The 19,646-nt window shown below is 35.9% G+C and overlaps 1 protein-coding gene and 1 long non-coding RNA gene across 3 annotated transcripts in view; one reads left to right on the top strand and one right to left on the bottom strand.

Annotated features, from left to right (window-relative positions):
* The window catches only part of LOC106785868, a 35,042-nt gene extending 22,039 nt beyond the window's left edge, over window positions 1-13,003 (top strand). Inside the window, exons 2-3 of the long non-coding RNA XR_001381572.1 lie at window positions 12,558-12,678; window positions 12,825-13,003. This is a non-coding gene — a long non-coding RNA (uncharacterized LOC106785868). The remainder of the gene's footprint in view (window positions 1-12,557; window positions 12,679-12,824) is intronic.
* LOC106785867 (unconventional myosin-IXb-like) lies at window positions 1,235-16,883 on the bottom strand. Of its 2 annotated transcripts, XM_014746666.1 has the most exons (16): window positions 16,334-16,883; window positions 14,245-15,151; window positions 13,861-14,157; window positions 13,142-13,759; window positions 12,774-13,072; window positions 12,451-12,710; window positions 12,071-12,378; window positions 11,643-11,980; window positions 11,493-11,553; window positions 11,160-11,207; window positions 10,094-10,420; window positions 8,186-9,106; window positions 8,017-8,106; window positions 5,707-7,940; window positions 4,612-5,622; window positions 1,235-4,521 (listed from the first exon to the last, which is right to left on the bottom strand). In XM_014746666.1, exons 2-16 carry the CDS (start codon window positions 14,301-14,303, stop codon window positions 4,424-4,426), a joined length of 6,969 nt encoding a protein of 2,322 aa, XP_014602152.1. In that variant the 5' UTR covers window positions 14,304-15,151; window positions 16,334-16,883; the 3' UTR covers window positions 1,235-4,423. The 2 variants fall into 2 exon arrangements, with proteins under 2 accessions (XP_014602152.1, XP_014602153.1); XM_014746667.1 differs by lacking the exons at window positions 10,094-10,420; window positions 11,160-11,207.
* Between the last annotated feature and the right edge of the window lie 2,763 nt (window positions 16,884-19,646).

Below are 19,646 nucleotides of genomic sequence, written 5' to 3'. Positions count from 1 at the left end.
ATATATATATATATATATATACATGCATATATATTTATATACTTATATATTCATATATGTATATATAAATATAATTTTGTACACAATGTTCCCGAGTATCGCGACGAGCTTGGAAACTATAATACAGTCAAACATTCCTTCCTTCAATCGAGGATAAACGACGACAATATTCTTGGACGAAATTCCTTTTTTGTACGTATACAGGTTTGTTCTAATCATCAACTCTTCTATCCTACGATCTTTATACCGATAATCAAAAAGTTATCGAGTTCGATCGCGACGATCGGGAACAATCTGTCCATGATCAGTGCTTATATTTATGCCAAGACACGAACGGGAAGAGCATTAATAATCGCGATGTTTTAATATTATTCATAAATTCTGCTAAAATTCACTCGTTCGTCCTATCACGATCGATCTTTCTTTTCTTTTTCTATTTTCTTCAGGAATCTATAGTGGCCTTAATCACTTCATCCTCTTCCTCAAAGATGACACGATTTCTCATCTTCGACGATCACTAAAGTACGAAAATCAACATTTTTCACGATGAGTCAAAATCATTGAAGCACTTTTTATTATTTTATTGTTCATTCGAGAAAAAGAGAAAGAGCGAAAAAGAGCGAGAGACAGATAGATAGAAAGATAGATAGAAAGATAGATAGATAGATAGAGAGAAAGAGAGAGAGAGAGAGAGAGAAAGAGAGAGAAAGAAAGAAAGAAAGAGAAAAAGAAAAAGAAAGAGACAGAGATTCGGGAGCGGCAGCAGCAAACATCATATCATTTCCTATATTTGTAATAAGCGTATTTCGAAAATTCGGCCACGTAGAGCATTACATAGTTTTTTATTCATTCGATAACGATGCTTGCTGCAATTTTGATTCTCATCGAAGGTTGTGACGATAAGGACAACGCAGGCTGCCGCACCGTCGTCTCGTAATTTAATGTTTCCGATAACAAACGCGAATCGTGGCCCGATGTTACGCGTTGTCAACGGATACGCTTCGAAGAAAGGATTTTTCATGTTAAACGATCTTCATTCTCGATACATCGGACGATATTGTCATAAAAGTCCTCCATATTGTTTACATATAATGTAGAGTGATGATCAAAACCCCGACTTTTGTTGGCGCACGATAAGTAGAGCCGTGAGTGTATTATTGATTTGTTTCTTTTATTATTCAAACTATGTATATAAAAATTCAACCAAATAGTATTACTTGTTTTCTTTAATAGCTTCTTTGTTGTGTGTCTACTATTGAAAAATATCACTGTAAAAAGAAACAAAAAAAAAAAAAGAAAATGAAGAAAATCAAAGACAATAAACGTGTATATAGGCTCGATGATATTTCTTTGCCTCTGATAGTCGGGATATCAAAAAAATTTTACTATCGAACTTCTATCATCGTCCATTCGACTCTCATTTCAAGTTTTCTCTATCCGAAGATTATCAAAACACACGGATACTCAGCGATCGTGTAAAACCACTTTGCGCGATAGAAGCGTATGTATACACGTACCGATATTTATATCTCTTACCAATTAATTTATATTTCTTCTTTTCTCTTTTTTTTATCGTCAATAAAATAGGACTAAACATCAGCTCGACAATGAATAAATCTAACTGATTAAGATCTTATAAAATTAATAAATTTCTATATAGATCTCGAGAGAGGATGGATGGATGGATATCGTTGCGATCACTATAGGCGTTTGCGAAACTTTAAATATAACAACTCGATTCTTCGATATGCAATGGGAAGACTAACTGAAATAAAACAAAACAATTTGTAAATGTTTAACTTTTGTTATAAATGTATGATAAAACGATAAAGATTTTTCTATGATGCATGTGTTGCGTGTGTATGTATGTGTGTATATATATATATACATATATGTATATATATGTATGTATGTTTCATGTAAATTCTTTTCAAGAGATACAATAACTATGTACATTGAAAAATCAACGATAACACTGCAACTACTCGCATAAGATACGGTTTTTATATTATATTTCTTCAACGAAATCGAGATCCACTACAATTGCAACGAATTATGACTTCAGTTTCGCTCGAAACATAACGAATCGTATTTTGCTCAGTGCCGTAGCACAATGTCATGGCTTGTAGAATAAAACACAACGTAGAACGTTAAAACACAACTATAATCAATAATCTTTAACATTACATCGCGATAACTCGACCATATCTCCTCCTCTCTTTCATATTTCTAAAACTCATCGTGCGCGACAAGTAAATGATTAGAAGCGCGCATTAAAAAAGAATGAAAAGGAAAGAAAAAGAAAAGAAAATAGAAAATAGAAAAAGGTGAAAGGAAGAAGAATAAAACGAACAGGCAGATAAAAAACTCTCGGTTCGGTAACCAGTTATTTAAAAAAAAAAAAAAAAAAAAAAAAATAGAAAAAAAAGAAAAAAAAAATGAAAATAATACAAATAATATCTTAATGAGTCGAAAGAAAAGAAAACTATGAAAGAACGAAAACGGCATCTTTTCCTAATCTTCCACCTAATTTTTTGTTACTGGGATAAAAACCGCATACGCATTAGTCATTAATCGAGCCGACCGAATTAGGCGAAATTAATGTTATACCTTATTTGATATTTGACCTTTGCCATTAATCGAAACATAAAAAAACGTCCTAATGTGAATGTGCAAACGTTGGAAGACACGAGAAAAGATCGAGGAACGTATAGTTTTCGTGCGCCAATTCGATAGATTAGAGATCTAAAATAGGAATGTTTATTTCTGATAAATGTAAAGAATAATTAAGTTCGAAAACAGATATAATTTATCATCAATGAAGAGATTTGGCGTGCGCTAAAATAGAATTGAGATGATCGTTGTTAGAGTTCGAGAAAAAAATATGAAATCTGGATGTTAAATTTATCATGAGTCTTTTCTAACGTTTCCTCGATCTTTTTAATTAGCAAGAAACTTTGACAAACTGGCACAAAGAACGTACGAGAGCGTAAGAAGAATAGGACCTAGACTCCGAATGCGATTAAAACGGAATATGAGCAAAATGAAGCGAAAAAATGAATAAAAAACGCGCTTGGGCTAACGAAGAAACTAGACGATAAAAACGAAAATAAAATGACATGCTATATAAATGTCGAGTAAAAAAAGCCTACTCACTTTCAGTTTTGCCCGTACGAAATTTTTCTAATTTATATATATATATATATATGTATGTATATATGTACATATATATGTATATACATAAGTTCTCATACGTAAAGTAAATTCGATGCGCGGTACAAAGATGTATTGCGTCTGCGTATGAAATCGTCGCATGGAAAAGAACGTAAGTTAAAAAAAGAAAAGGTAAAATAAAGAAAAAAATAATTGCAACGAATTAAAAAATCGGCAAGCCCGATATATTATTCATATATCGACGTTTTACCAGCTACGATGAAATATCGACAGTAGAAATATAACCTTGGTAACGTCTCTCGTATCTTTAACAATAGTAACAGACTAATATGAGATATAGTTGTATGATATAATATGTACAAGTTATATTTTGGTTTTCCACGTTCTTTCGTACTTTTTCTGCTACAAAGTTTTTCCGCTTAGATCTAGCAATTTGATAACTCGCTTTTCTCAACCGACTCGAAGATACCACCGAAATAACAAGGATTCTTCTTCGAGGAAAAAAACGACCAGCGCGGTCCTCGTTTTTCTCTTTGCCGTTCGATCACGAAACCCAGCCTAATGTCGTCGTGCTGTTATCAATCGGTTTTCAGTCATGTCACCGATTTTATTTTAATCTCTCCGATTGTCAAAGAAAATCTAACAGATTCGTGGTTGGGACAATAATCAGGAGAGGGGGGTCTCTCTTTTCATTCTTATTGAGTGGAACGTTACCTTATCAAGGTATACAATTTGAACGTTTTCGAATGTTTGTGAAAGATAGAAAATAGAATAACCTTCTACTACTATCGATGCGTTTCTTATATCGATGTACGAAAAAAAAAATGAAGAAAAATAAATGATTTCTGTGTTGGAAGATGAACTCTCGCAAAAAGTCGCGATCTAATGTTGACAGTCTTCGGTAAAAAGGAATGTATCCTAGGAAAAGAGTAGCTTCTATAGCGATATTAGATTGACGTCGCGATATTTTTCATATCGTTACGTCGAGACGATCTACGTTTTACCACGGAACGAAGGAAGTAAGCGACGATCCAAATCACCAGCTTGAGATCCTAAAGGGTTGACAAATTACTAGACCTACTTAAAAGTCGTTTTAACTAGCGAATAAAATAACTTGGCGTTATTTGGATGAGACCAGAATTGGCGGCTGTCGAGCAACTGCCGAGCGACCGAAACCACGCGAAGCTTATCGTGCTGCTACACTTTTTTATCGTCCAAGTTTCACGGACATGTTGCCTGTGGATGACGGTCATACCATCACCATGTCTTCGTCGACGCTTATGATAGTGGGAAAAGTGTTGTCTGCAGAACTTTGCCTCTGAATGGGTTTCTTTCGTACCAGACCGTCTACGAGAAATGGAAAATAAAATCAATATCTCATGCATGGAGAAAGACGCGTAATAACAAATTTTTAAGATAAAGACAAGAGAAATATACCGGCAGAAGGTGGAAGCAAATCGTCGAGAGATCCGTCGTCCAAGTCTGTAGCAGAGAGAAGAAGATCGTCGTCCGAAGAAGCACGGGTCAAGCTCGGTAACGTGGACGTCAACAGAGCTTTCTCCTTTTGAATCTCTTGTATGTGATCGACGAGCAAAGCTTCCTCTTCATCTCCCCGATCTCTTTCCCTATCGGCAGCACCGGTTCTTACCGCGATATTCGATGTCGCTACGTTCAATTCTTCCGGACTAAATATCTTTGAGGATCTTAAGTTGGACAATCGATGGGTCGCCGTGTGGCAAGCAGATTCCAAAGTATTTATGTCGGCCAAAGTTGCTCTGACCACTCGCAATTTCTCCTGCACGATCGTTTCCACGCAGCGAGTCTGCCTACCAACGTCTTGAAGCGAATCTTGAGCCGGCAAAGTTCGATTCGTCCTCAATATACACGGCGCGAAAACGATCGCCAGGGCAGACGATGACATTCGATTGTCTACTTCGTGCAATGCCACCCTTGCAAGATGTACGATCAATCGTTCCATCAGATCAAAATTTGGCTTCGGCAGTTTCTTTAGAATCGCAAAAAGCGTGCTGATTCTATCGTGAGGATCCGTCAAATTTGCGGCGTGAAGGAAATCGTCGTAATATTCGAAAGTCAACAGGGGCTCAGGCATATCTCGGAAGAAGCTCTTCAAAACGGCTGCGAGAACGTGTACCTGATAATTCTCAAAGTCTACCTTCTCTAAATCACCCTCGTCCATTTTCACTTTGAGCTCTCGTACTTTCGAACTTACTCCGCTCTTTCTGTATATACCTTCGGTGTACAATCCATGCATCTCTATAGTTGTGATCAGTCGATCAACTACGAGAGGTACTTTGCCGTCGCCACAGTCCAATTTGTACAACGGAACACCAAAAACTCTACGCGAATTCGCTTCTAGCATAGACGCCTCCTTTCCACAATCAGCCGCTGCTTTTGTGTAACACTTTTTGTGACAAGTCAACTTGCAATCTGTTTAAATAGGAAAAGAAAAAAGATAAATATAACAGAGAAAAAGTAATCTCCAAGGGGAACAAACGATCAAGACGTACTTACTTTGGCAAACAAGTCCTCGTTCGATCGGCCACATAAAAAACGAAGTACAAACTTCGCAAGCGGTGGGAATATTAATGATGGTTAATTGGAACATATGATTACCATGTCGTATAGGCTCTTCTTGTTTCCGCTTCTTTTCCTTTTTTCGTTTGCTCTTACTTTGCTTTTCCGGCGCTTCGGTCTTAACCAACGTCATGAATTCGTTCATAAATCCTCTAAAGGCATTAACGCCCATTGTCACGGGAAAATCTTCGCTGGTATTTTCTTGTTTACAGACAGTCTGCATAACGTGAAGAAAATTCGCTATTAAATCGGTGTACTTGATGTTTCCTTCCACGCCCTGTTGAATAGCAACGCTGTAAGTAATCACCAGCTCGTCTTTAAATTTACGTAACGCCTGCTTAAAAACGCGATCCACTTCGCTGGGTTTACTGCCTTCCTCTTGGGCCTCCATTATATATATTTTTTTAGTAATGAAGTCCTGCATAAACGCCAATTCTTTGGCATCAGATATGATCTTATCCGTACTATCGGAAAAAGCGGAGGTCCCGGTAAGATTGAATTTCGAAGTCACTGTTTGTTTGCTGGTGTCGGTGTACGGAGTACGCGGAGGCTTTCTGTTTTTCCGTCTATTTGGTGTATTTGTTAAAAGACATGGCATTTTGAGTACTCCTCCATTCTGAATGCATTTCACGTGATACAATTGTTTGCAATCGACGCACTTATATCCTTGAGTAACAAAAGCATCCATTTTTTCATGACAACAAACGCAAACATCGTCTTTGGCGAAACGTGCTACTTTTCTGAAACGATGACCAGCTAAGGTAAAAAGATTGTTACCTTTCCATTCCAACAGATTCATACCAGGAGCGAGTTTCAGTTCGTTAGGACTAGTGTCCACCCCAGGTTTATCGTCATTTAACACAGAGATTTTCGTAGCTGGATCGGAATTTCTTCTTCGAAGTTCCAAACTTGTTATAGCGTTGGATCTTGTCCGCTTTCCTGGCTGTTGACCCTTGTAAACCGCTTCATTTTTATTTACTGGCCAATCGGTGACGGATCTAGAGGTGACTTCGCTAGGACTCTCCTTCCTCGTCCATACATTGATATTTTCCATACGTTTCATGTCCGCCTCCTTAATAGTACCTAGGAATAAATTCCTAGTCTCTCCGGGATTCACATCTGAGACGCTCTCGCCCATGGACCTGCATTGGACTTCCCTCGATGGCCGATTTCGTCTAGCACTTCTTACCGGTACATCTGGCTCAAATTTGTCCTTCGGCCTAGAATTTTTATCTTTAGGATCTACTCTTCTGGCGAGAACGTTTTTTGTCATTTTTTCGTCGTTCGTGGATTCCGTTTTAGAAGCAGTGTCGCCTTCGGAATTTTGCCTTCTTAAGTAATTGATCTCTTTGACGTCTTTACATAAGCCATAGTTCTGCTCTCGTCTAGATGGTGAAATCGGTAGATTTTCTAAACGATCATTCGATAAACGCGAATCGCGTGAACTTTCCATCCGAACGAAACGTTCATTGGAGTCCAATTTGACGTTGTAATTTGCGGCTTCATTTGGTTGGTCCAAACGGGAGTGTTCTAAGACATTATCAGTAATGTTTTTATACTGAGAAACGTTCGGAGATCGAGTCACGGTTGCTTTCTGAGGCACTGACATAATGTAATCGTTATAATTGATAGATGGATACTCAGCTCTTCTTCGCCAAATATCCGAATTTGGACTGCGATTTAAATTTGCGTTGGGATGGTATTTGGTATCTCTAGGATTTGTAAATGACGGAGTGACATTGAAAATGGGTGGAGCACTTTGTACGGCATTCGGCGTATCTCCATCTGTTTCGCCATCGCTACAACCAGTTGACGAGCTATCGGTTCTTTTACTTATCGAAGACAATCTGTTGGAGGTCATTAAATTCGTATTCGCAACAATAACGACCGCATGTTCGCCACGTTTCGTTCTCGTACTGGGAATAGGCTTGCAACTCGAATTCTCTTGCGATTCGGAGCTATTAACGCTACCTTGAGATTCATAACTTTTTAAGCTAGTGAGACTTTCGATGCTGCTCTTACGTTCACCAATTTCTTCGGAATAAAACGTTTCTGAATTCTTCGATGTGACATTCGATTCGTGCAATATCCTTTTATTCTGTATAATTTTTCGTTTAGAGTAAGGTATCTTACTTGTATCACCGATTGTTTCTCTACATAAGTTTTCTTGCCTGTAAGATCAAGGTATTGAAATAAAAAAAAAGAAATATATAAATACACAAGGATACTTATTCGATTATAACTTACTTAATCGGCGTGACACGTTTCTGAGCTTCCAATTTTCGAGGTGACACAGTGTATTCTGGCAAAGAACGTTCTTCACAGGTGGACAATGATCTATGATGGATAATATGAAATACGTGAAACGCATCAGAAAGTAGACAAATTTTCCAAATATATGTTAATAAATACTTACTCTTCTGCATCGGTATTAGCAAGCGTGTAGGTGAGTTTTTGAAGCATATGTTCCTCGACATCCCGATTTTCTGTCGTTTCATCGATTTTTTTCATATACTTCCTTCGCCTTTTAAGTTCCATGAAAGCTTTCCTAGCATTATTACCCCTGACGTAAGCTTGAAAGATTGTTATGCAGGATGTTAATTTCTTAAACCAAGTACGTTGTTTGTATCCTTTCCATGCAGCTTGAATATGAATAGCAGCTTCCGTTCTTGCACGTAGCGCTTGTACGAATCGTTGGGCACTTGCCATTCTCCAAAATGACTGAATTTGCACTACCGCATTCTTTAACCTTAAAAACCTTCTTCTTTCTAAGCAAGCACGAAACCAGTTTTGTATCGTCGTGATACTTGTAATGATTTGTTGATGCAATTCTATATCCAGCTTTATCTTCTCGGATTCTCGAAGAAATACCTTTGTTGTTCCAAGCTGATAATTGTCTCTGTTCAGATTCAATGTTAACAAAAAATCACGTACATCCGATTGCGAACTTAAAAGCCCTTTAGGTAATAACATTCGATACAGCTGAATAAATTCGTCGTATGTTAATCTGACGTTAAAGCCTGCCTGTCTAATTCGAACGGTCTCTAACATTCCAGTATATCTTAGCTGCCGCTGTACGGTTTCTTCGTCAAATTCATTTGGAACTTTATTGGCATTGCTTTTTATGCATCTAATGAAAAAAGGATTTGCTTGATTTAAGGTATCCATAAGGCTGTGTAAACTTTGTTGAAATTGTGCCGATACAGTCATGGGTTGTTTTCTCGCTTTTCCAGGACCACTTCCGTAACTTTGCGTTCTTCCAGCCAGAGTTTTCACAGTTTGAAGATTTTTTAGCCCCTTTTTACCTCGTTCCCTTGGACGAAACGATTTATTTTTCCTGTAAACATTTTTAATTGAGAAGCGGTGATAAATATTTTGGAAAAGCGCTCGTCTCTATTCCTTTTCCTGTTTTTTGTTTACTTCATTATTTATTCTAAACTAATTATTTTCTTTTCTTTCATTAGGTAAAGCATGTGCACTTTTATGGAATATTATATTTACACGACAATAAAAAACAGGACAAGGAAAAAGCATTATAATGTCTACTTTGGCAAACAGTGCATTGCAATTATAATTTCTTTATTTTAAATTGTTTTCTTTTCCCATATAATTAATATGAAATGCAAGATATACGACAGCAGATAATTGGCAGAATATACAGAATATAATTTAAAGATAAAAAGCATAGAAAAATATTGTAACAATATATAGATGGTTAATTATTATCAAGATTTGATGACAATTTTGTTAAAAATATTTGTTGATATGTAAAAGAACAGGAATAAAAATATATTGATACTGTTGTTTTAGAGGGACGAAAGTAGATCGTACGAAAAATGCAATGAATTTTTCGATATGCATTAAATGTATGTCTATAAAAAAAATATATAGATTAGGAAAATCACATGGGTCAAATAGTATTTTAAATAATGAAACTATGATCTATTGTTATTAAACTGTGATCTATTATTATTGATAAACGAATAACATGCACCAACCACCGTAACGCATTGAAAATTGCAATTATTAAACTACATATTATATAAGAAGTTTCTTTGATGATAGATGATAGTAAAATTATATGTTTACATTCTGAAGGATTGTGCATAGGGGATGAATTGATTAAATAAAATTATAACGTGTATAAAGCCATGTACGTACTGTGTGCATGGGAAGACCATTAATATTTTTCTAAGACGCGATACGAAATAAACCCTTCACCTATAAAATCTATAGAGCACGCACTACCTTTGCTGTGAGCCAGTGATTTTATATAGCTTAAATTAAACTCTTATCCAAGATCCAACAAAATTCGTTTACATACATGACAATTTGATTAGCGCGTTCCATAACGTTATTAACTTCGTCTTTCGGAAGCACCCTCTCAAGTGGTGTATGAGTATCTCGTCTGAATTTATTATTACTATGAGGCTGGTCTTCCCTGCCCCTTATTATGTAATTCTTCGTTGTTGTTATATTCGATGGGTGTTGAGTCTGATTAATGTTTCTAAACTGCGGCCACGATAATCGATTGTTGTTTACACTGTCGTTTTCAATTTGTACGCAGGATAATGTGACAGTGGGAGTGGTCGATGGTAAACAGACATTTCGTTGCTTCTGATAGCTGGGTGGACGAGTATGTTTGTGAGAACTGAAAAATCCTTTCATGCTTAGTTGATTTCTCGACGCGATCATGTGATTTCATATTTATCGTTATTTATTTTTCTTATGTAAGATACTATCATAAATAACGAGTTTATTAAATTGCAATATTTATTATTCATACTTGTAACGGAGAGTTAATGACCTTAAGGTTTAATTAGTGAATAAACTATATTAATGAAGAAGAAAATATCGAAATGATTAATCGCGCATGACATTGTAATAATGAATTATATGAAGTAAAAATTATTATCAAATTGTCGCTCGCGATCATGCTTAAAAGAGTACAGCAGAAAGAATAATGCACTCCAGAGTGATAAAATATTTTCATGTGGAAAAAGTCATCAGGTTGCTCTCTAATAACATCTAATACAGAAGTGCGAACATAAAAATCTAAATATCTGTAGAGACATACAGAATTAAAGTGGTGTACAGCTGTATGGATTTACAATTATAATTCTATAATCCTTAAGAATAATCCTTTGAAATATAAAATAAACAAAAATGTTCTCAAAATCTGCAATTGTGTTTTGCATTAAACGTCCACTTGTGATTGTCGCGTATCAAAAGAGATTTATGAATACATTTTTTGTAAGAGAGAGATATTAGTGTAATGTTTGGCACTTGATAATATTCAATTCAATGTTGTAAATCCATAACAAATCTTAGACTAAATAATACTTAACATATTGTAAAATGACACATACAGTGGATCAAATACCACTTACGCAATTCGGTTAATAGTTAGATTGACGGCCGATAACGTCACAAGATGGCTACAGGGACAAAAGACAATGTGACCAATATAAATATACTCAACGTTCCAATTAGATATGAACACATAAAAACCTTTTTAGCTAGATGCAAATTTATACACCGTAGGGTGACACAATATGCAGATCAAACATATTTATAGTCAAGCGTAACGACGTTGGTATTTGTTCATTATAATTATTAATAAAAAATCAATAAATATAAAAGCATTTGACAGATTTTTGAAAGAATCACCCTTCGTAAGAACAGGTATAGCATGAAATTAATAAATACAAATTAATACATACCTTATTAAATTCTCGTTTGGTGTCCTATATCTGTTTTGTGCAGATGTCTTATTGCCATCGGCTGAAACAAAATAGAACATATTTTATAATCCAAATCAAAAGTATTTACAAATGTTTATTATATAAAATCTTAATATGAAGTATAATTACCTCTGCCATGTCTGTGTGCACGTCCTGCTTCCTGAAATGCAAAATGAGCTCGAAAAAAAGCTCTGAGAATAGCCCACCTAAATACAGCGACCGGATCGGCACCGACGAGCTCTCGGACAAAAGCAAGGGATGAGTTTTTGAGCACACCAACCACTCCATCTGGTCTCATCAAATCCAAATTCTTCTCTCTCATATTAGAAGCTTGGTATTTAACAGCTCCTGCGTAATGACGTACGACAAAGGCTGCTTCACGTCTCTGTGGTGCTTCATAGAATGGATTTTCTTTGTGCACTGTATTAAATTTTTGTAACAGTGTCTCATTCGTTGCACCTGGGAAGCTAAAAAAACATACATTGACAAGGTGATATTTTTGCTTATAATATTATTGTTTTAAAGAGAGAGACAAAAAAGAAAAACAAGGTGCTAACTTGCATTGATCATCTAAAAGGCAAAGAAGTCCATTTGGTTTTCCCTCAATAAGATTTAAACAACCAGAATTATCACTGTATCCTATATCTGTCCATCTGATTCCTTGCTTCCTGTACTCTCTTTGTTCATATTGAAAAACATGTTGATTAAAGTAATGTTGCAATTGTTCGTTCGCATAATTGATGCACAACTGTTCAAAGCTATTGCATGTCTTGAAATCTTCGAATCCGAAGATATCAAGTACACCTATACTATTGCCTTGATGATCCCTCAACGTATCCTTTTTCGAGAGTAAAGCATGATTGACCTAAGATTGTAAATAGTAATTAGTTATAATGTTTATATTAATATTTGACATTAATTTGCCTAACTCTTCTACCTGAAGTACGATCCAATCAAATAAAGCTCCATACAAACACTTGGCCATTGCATCTCTTGCCGCTATTGCTTCTGGAAGTCTATAATTAATGACCAATGTTTCACCAGAAGCACGTGCGCGTTTAGCAGTTAATGCAGCCAAAAGAGTTTCTTGTTTCACCCTAAGCAATTCGGATATTAATGCGACGACTTCGGGATTCTTAACTCCTACTGCCTCGTCATGATGATGGTAAGATTTTCTTGGTTGAAATTCCACATTACCTAGGAAATACAATATTGATAGTTATATTTTTTAAAAACAACTAACGATATTTTAATAATTACCGAGTAAAAGAACAGCTGATAAAACTGCAAAAAGTCGTTTTTGCTTTTCAGGTGTGAATCCCACCATCTCCATAGATTGCTTCAATCTCGAAAATTCATGCCTTTCATCGATGTTTTCAAGACCATAACAGCCACTTTTGTTTAAATAATTATAACGTTCACAACATTCTAAATGTAAGAGCTGTTTTTCCTGTTCATTTGCACCAGCTAATAAATAGTAAAAAACGTGATAGTTCCTTTCATTTCTTCCTTGAGAAACTATCCTTGACTTTTCCAACAGATATTTCTGAACTACTGCCCTGTTGTTTAAATAACCATTATTGTTATGCATTTTAATTGAATATATTTCATAGCAAAGAGGTACTTACCCATGTACCATTCCATTTTCTTTATAATTCACTTGTATGAATTTTCCAAAACGGCTACTATTGTTATTATGTGCAGTCTTTGCATTACCAAATGCTTCGAGTACAGGACCAGCACTAAGTATTGTTTGTTCAACACCGCTACCATGAGAACCTTTTTGACTTAAGGCAGTTAGATGATGTAGTAAAAAGTTTGTTGACTCTGTTTTACCCGAACCACTTTCACCACTGATCACAATACACTGATTCCTTTTTTCTTTTAACATGCAATGATAAGCCGCATCAGCTATCGCAAATATATGCGGAGGTATATCGGGCCCCAATCGTCTGTTTTGATAAAGTTTCACGTATTTTGGATTATAAATGGGATAAAATTTAAATGGATTTAAAGCAATCAATATGCTGCCAACATAGGTATATATATTTCCAGCTAAGAATCTAGCACGAAGATTGTCCAAAAGCGTCTGCTCATTAAGATCGGGAAGCTGGCATAAATCTGGATATTCTTTATCTCGTGGTTGATATAGAAATCTATTGAAATAATCCTTTAATAATTGTGGATCCATAGGAAATCTGCTGTCACACCATAAATAATCCGTTTGCTTTTTCCTCAAGTAAAACCTAAAGAGATACGAGCATAGATAAGCACATACATATTATTTATATTTGCAATATGTACATTTGCAAATAACTTGTAATTTATTAAAACAATATTAGATTACCTGTAATATTCTTGCTGAGCAACACTTTTTGGCCAAAGTAACATAAGCGCTACAGGGCATTCAGAAGGACCAAGTCTTCTTTCTTTACATTCCTGCCCGACAGAATTTCCTACCACTTCTGCTAACTCGTAACCATTGGAAACATCTACCAAACCCAGTCTTTCAATAATACATTCAACTATTTCTGCTGAAGAAGTCTGTTTTGTAGCTTTAATAGACAGCGCTTCATATTCGGGGCTCCATTCGCCCACGAATACTTGTACCACTCCAGAACTAAACATATCCATATTTATAACCCTGGAAATATTATCGATGAAAGAATATTTCAAATAATATTGATTTCTATATAACGAATATATATTAAAATAAAATTGACTATATTACCTTCTTGTTATTAGGGTTAGCAAATACGTCCTCTGCCATCCATAGGATACTTCAAGCATATCATTACTCCTTCATTCTTCTTTGTTGTTATGTACACCCACTTATGCAATGATTTAAAATAACTTTTACACATTCTGTTTAAAAATATTAGCTACTATACTCTCAGTTTGTTCTTTATTATCAACAGTCTATGTACACGCATTAACTGTACTGTATCTCAAACGGTCATATAATTTAGTTTCATTGCATAACTATGTGCTAGCTGGAATTAACCAGACTATATTTAAGTAAAATACTTCATTTAATTACAGCATCGAAATTATGTAGAAACAATCGTTTAACTAAACAAAATATCATAAGCCTTTTTTCTTCCTCTAAATAGTAATATAAACTGTTTAGGTATATCGGTAGTTGCTTTCTGATTAATATCAAGTATCATTCTATTATTCAACGACTTGATCAGTAGGAAAGAATGGAGTATTATAATTTTGTTCTATATTTTAATGTAATAAAATAGATTCACTAAAATTATAATTTCCTCCTTTAGTTTCTAAATTCAGTCAAATTGTAGGTCTTTATTATTGATCTTGTTCTCAAAGAATAGGAGTATTTTTATTTGTATGACTACTTTTAATCTTAATGTCACGTGATTAACATCGAATGCCTATAGAATTTTCTTAACAGTCATCAAATTATTATCATGAAATTTGTTGTACAGTTGCAAATTGCGTGGGCGTGCTATTGTTGGCAGGCAGTAGAGTAATCTACTTGCTAGGACAAAAGTATATAGGTCTCAATATATTGGCATATCCATCTCGAGTATTTTAACATGTTTATTGAGACAGAGACCTTTTTTCATGGATAACATTTCTTGTAGAAAGTTTCCTTAATGAGAAAAATACTTTATCTGAAAAAAGCCAATAAATAGAATATGAAATGTCTTTGTTACAAATGACAAAATAATCAAATGCATGCATAACCATTTACAAAGTATTTCAATTTGCGCAGAATGATTTAGGTCACGAAAGAAGGATTTATTACTTGTAATGAAACACTGAAACAGTATTATAAGTTATTCTACAATATCTTATTTATAGGAACGTCTGGAAAAAAATGAAGCGAGGATACCATAGCGAGAACGAAATGACAGCAAGAGATAGAGGCTTGACGTATGATATAAAAGAAAAATTACTTGAACCAAAAGTATAACCTTAAAACAAGTAAACGATATAAATTACATTCTTTTGTTGCGTTAACTGGCTTGTGTATAAATACGAAGACGATAACGATGGACTGATTTTGTGTCTCGGAAAGAAAAAGATAACCCCACACCTATCGACGACCTTTTTCGATCTACATTACATATCCACGCGTACAGTAATCGTTGAAAAGTGGTGCAGCACACAATAAGGAGAACAACACTTGGAAACAATATTCGAGCGAACATCAGGCTAGATTGTGTATGATCCTACATACGTAACCTTTCTCTCGTTCTCTTTTTTTCGCCATCTCTACGTTTTAGCACGCATTCACTTCCAAGATATTAGAAAAAGAAAGATTTCTCGCGAAAAAGGACAACACTTGAACTGTTAAGCGAGGAGCTATTGCCGAGATCGGTCCTGCATCCGTGTCGACGGCTTGACATTCGCAAGGAAAAACTTCCCGTCCCGTCTATTGGCGGGTCACGGATCGTGCTACCAATCGAGCGCCGATACGCGATCGCAAACGTCAACAGAGTAAACTGGGCTTAAAGCGGCTGAAGGAATTTCTCGCTCGAAGGTAGACCGATCACCGGACACCACCACCACCGTCGGCAATAGTAATAGAAATAGCAATACCAACTTCTACCACAATTAACGTTCGCGAGAGATCAGACAGAGACAGAGAGACAAAAAGAGAAAAGGAGAAAAACAAAGAGAAAAAGAGAGAGAGAGAGAAGGCAAGCAGACGGACAGACAGATAGACAGAGAAAGAGATAATGAAAGAAAGAGAAGAGAAAAAGACAGAGAGAAAGAGAAAGAAAACGTGTCTTAAGGATCATGCAATAAAAACATTAAAGAAAAATGCACAAATTTTTTCATAAATTTACCTCCTTTGTCAATTTTAAGCTATTAACGATGACACATCCTTTTAGTGCACGAGAGAAGAGTCTGGTGTACACTGGTAAGTACATGCTAATCGCGGCCTCCTAGCTCCCTTCCTTTCCCGCACTGCCACTAAACCGTCACCGTATCTCGATACGTTCAGAAAAGACTCCTGCTCTTTTTTTCCTCTTTCTGCACTCGCACGCCGCCAAAATATTCTTCTTTAACGAACACCCTTCGAAAAACCAGCACCTTCTAATTGTAAGAGAGTGAGACGAGACGAACACCCACGATCGCTGCGTGCACACAACTATGCTTTCTCTCTCTTTCTCTTCTTTTCTCCCCCCTCTTCTCTCACTCATTACACGCGCGCGCACACATTCGCGATGCAATCTTTTCAGAAGCACTTACAATACGGGCAAATTGACACTCGACGAGCAAGATCTTTCGTTGCTTTACTTCCTATTTTCTATCATTGAATCTTATCAATGATCTTAACAATTGACGACATCGAATTTATCGCGGTGTTTTTGTTCTCTCGATTCTAGATAATGCCAGCACACTACAAACCTTTGCCCAGTTTATCGCCCTTCGTCTCTTCTCGGGATTCTTCGTCCCGATACGTCCACCATTTCGATTTTCCTAATCACGTGACTATTCTGGTAACACGATTGGTTTGTTGTCTCGATCACGTGATACATCATGAACCATCGGAAAACGATCAAGAGCAGAGAGAATAGTGAAACGTTTCTACGACTTTAAACATTTCTTATTATTTTCGATATTTTTTCAAGGAAATTCTCTATTAATCTAATTATTATTTTATACCGTTTTTACCAAAACGAGGAAGAAAATTAACGAAAAAAAAATCAATTTTTCCAATACCGAATATAAACCAAGAATAATTCAGATATATATATATATACATATTCGATTGCAGTATGCAGAGTTTGATGCGACTTAAAATAAATTAAATACAAATCTTGATAGTATATATTGATCTCGTTGTTTTTTACTACGATCTTTAAAAACTAACGTTTAGGCTATTCACCACTACCTTTCACCCGAAGAGGTGACTTCAGCGACATGTATGGGTAAAAAATGAACTAAAAGCGCAACAGGAGAGTAGCGTCCTACCATGCGCCTATAGTATCTGTGTATAAGCTTGTAGAGGGGCCATATACACTCACGTTAGTGTAGGCTAGAGTATTTAATGTTTGTAGGCTTGCACTTTTCCATCTCTCATCTATGCGTTAAATAAAATGCAAGGTCGATATAATTTTGATCGATGACAAATTTACAGACAATAATTAATATTATTAATAACATATAGTAATTAATATAAAAATATGCGATAAAAAGAAACAAGATTTTTTCGAATGATTTGACGCTTATTTTGCGTAAAATAATTATAATGCATACTTATATATAATAGTAAATCTGAAGATAGATTACTTTAAAAGTATTTGTTAATTGTACAAATTTATATTTCTTGTTTCTGGTTAAAGCTTATTTAAGTAGCTATTGGCTCGATATTTGTGATGGAATGCAAAGCATATAAAATATGATAATATTATAGTACATTATACCGAAAATAATATCGTGTTGTTACCGCGTGTAGGTTGCTACTTTTGGAGACCCACGGAGTAACGATGACTCTAATATTCAAACTCCAGTGATTTTAATACTACTTTTATTTCAAAACCAAAGCAAATTAATGTAGGATGAAAGATTTTAGCTTAATTAGTTATGTGTGTATGTGTGTGCGTAGAGATCAGATGATCGACAATTGAAAGAACAGTATAGAAGGTTTCAGTGTTAGGGTATTGCGTATTATGTATGCAGTAACATCGATCGCAGCCGAGAAAAATGTAGAAGAATCTAGAGGTAGGTATTTATAATTTACTAATGGCGATATGTATTTGTTTTTTAAAGCGTGTATTATATTAAGGGTGTAAATAAGATTACGGCAGTTTTGAGTCTTGAGTGGACCAGCAGAGAGAACAGAGAATGTGGATCTTGAGTAGACCGATCTGAGATTAAAGAGTAAAGAGAAAAGAGTTGTATCATTATGATATTTTTATTAATAAAATCATCATTAACCATAACAGTAAGTGATTCGAGTTTCGCTAGTCTGTAGTCATGGAGGGTTCAAAAAACATCCTCCATATTTTGGGGGCCCAGCCGAGATTGAAACAGATACGGATGCTCGAAACTCGATATTAAAATGTTGTACAGTGAAAAGTGTTAAAATGAACCAATTATCATAAGAGAAATATAAATCGTTAACCGAAAGAGTTTAAGATAGAGAGGAGCTGAAAGCAATTCTTAAGAGATGAAATTTGCCTACAGAAGGAAAGTCCAAGCTTATCGCTAGGCTTCACGAAGCCGATTCGACGGTGATTACGATGGTGATTATCGAGGATCGCGCTCATGTCAGACCGACGAAGAAGAAACCGCTGTGCAGGCAAAGCATACGGTGGAAAATGAAGTGACGTTTCGGTGTTTCGACACTGAAGCATAAGTAAAAGATTTGGAAGCAATCCATGCAACAGTAACGATTAGAGATGATGGGAAAAATGAGCCGTGGTATGAAGTAGCTAGCTGAAGTAAAAAGCGTGCCATTAAGAAGAAGCGATGTCAGCGCTTCGATGAAAGAAATCAAAGATATGTTAGACTGTTACGATGAAATGATAAGATATAGGATCTGGGAAGGTAAAGTTAAAACTATTCGAACTAATTTCAATCTAATCAATGCAGAAATATAATTACTTATTGTATCGCGACTAACTGGAAGCACCTGACAATGGTATCACTCCACTACGGAGTATGTATTATTGTCTCTGGACAACCTACTACGCCAGCTAAGAAGGATGTTTAACCACCCGGAGGATGTTTTCGCGACGCGAATGCGTTTCGAAGAGGGTAAGTATAAAGTAACGGAATCGTTTCTTGAATACCTTCATCAGAAGATCATCTTGGGAAACTAAACCTTGATAAAAGGAGAAGACCTAGTAGGATACATCATCCAAGATATACCCTATAAGCAACTCGGAAATCTTGCACCAACCCAAGCGCCACGGACAGAAGAGGATCTCCTTCGTGCCTTTGCAAACATAATGTTGTAGGAAAAATCGACAACGGAGATACGAGGTAAGAGATTCGAAGAGAACCACTGCTCAAAACTCTCAAAAGTGTGGTAGGGGAGAGCATCGAGGAGGATACAGTGACCAAACAGAGACGACCGCGGAGAAAACAAGGATGGAGCAATGATGCTACAATTGTGGTGGGGCGAATCACATTGGCGCCGAATGCTCC

This window comes from Polistes canadensis, unplaced genomic scaffold, assembly GCF_001313835.1.
Source record: "Polistes canadensis isolate GaletaPanama2010 unplaced genomic scaffold, ASM131383v1 scaffold_58, whole genome shotgun sequence".
NCBI classification, from domain to species: Eukaryota; Metazoa; Arthropoda; class Insecta; order Hymenoptera; family Vespidae; genus Polistes; species Polistes canadensis.
This window is presented reverse-complemented; position numbering and strand designations above follow the sequence as displayed.

Coding starts and splice junctions, on each gene's coding strand:
- LOC106785867 (XM_014746666.1), bottom strand. CDS start 14,303: ATGCTTGAAGTATCCTATGGATGGCAGAGGACGTATTTGCTAACCCTA. Junction 13,760..13,860: donor GCTCAGCAAGAATATTACAG/GTAATCTAATAT, acceptor GTATCTCTTTAG/GTTTTACTTGAGGAAAAAGC. Junction 8,107..8,185: donor GCTAATACCGATGCAGAAGA/GTAAGTATTTAT, acceptor TATCCATCATAG/ATCATTGTCCACCTGTGAAG.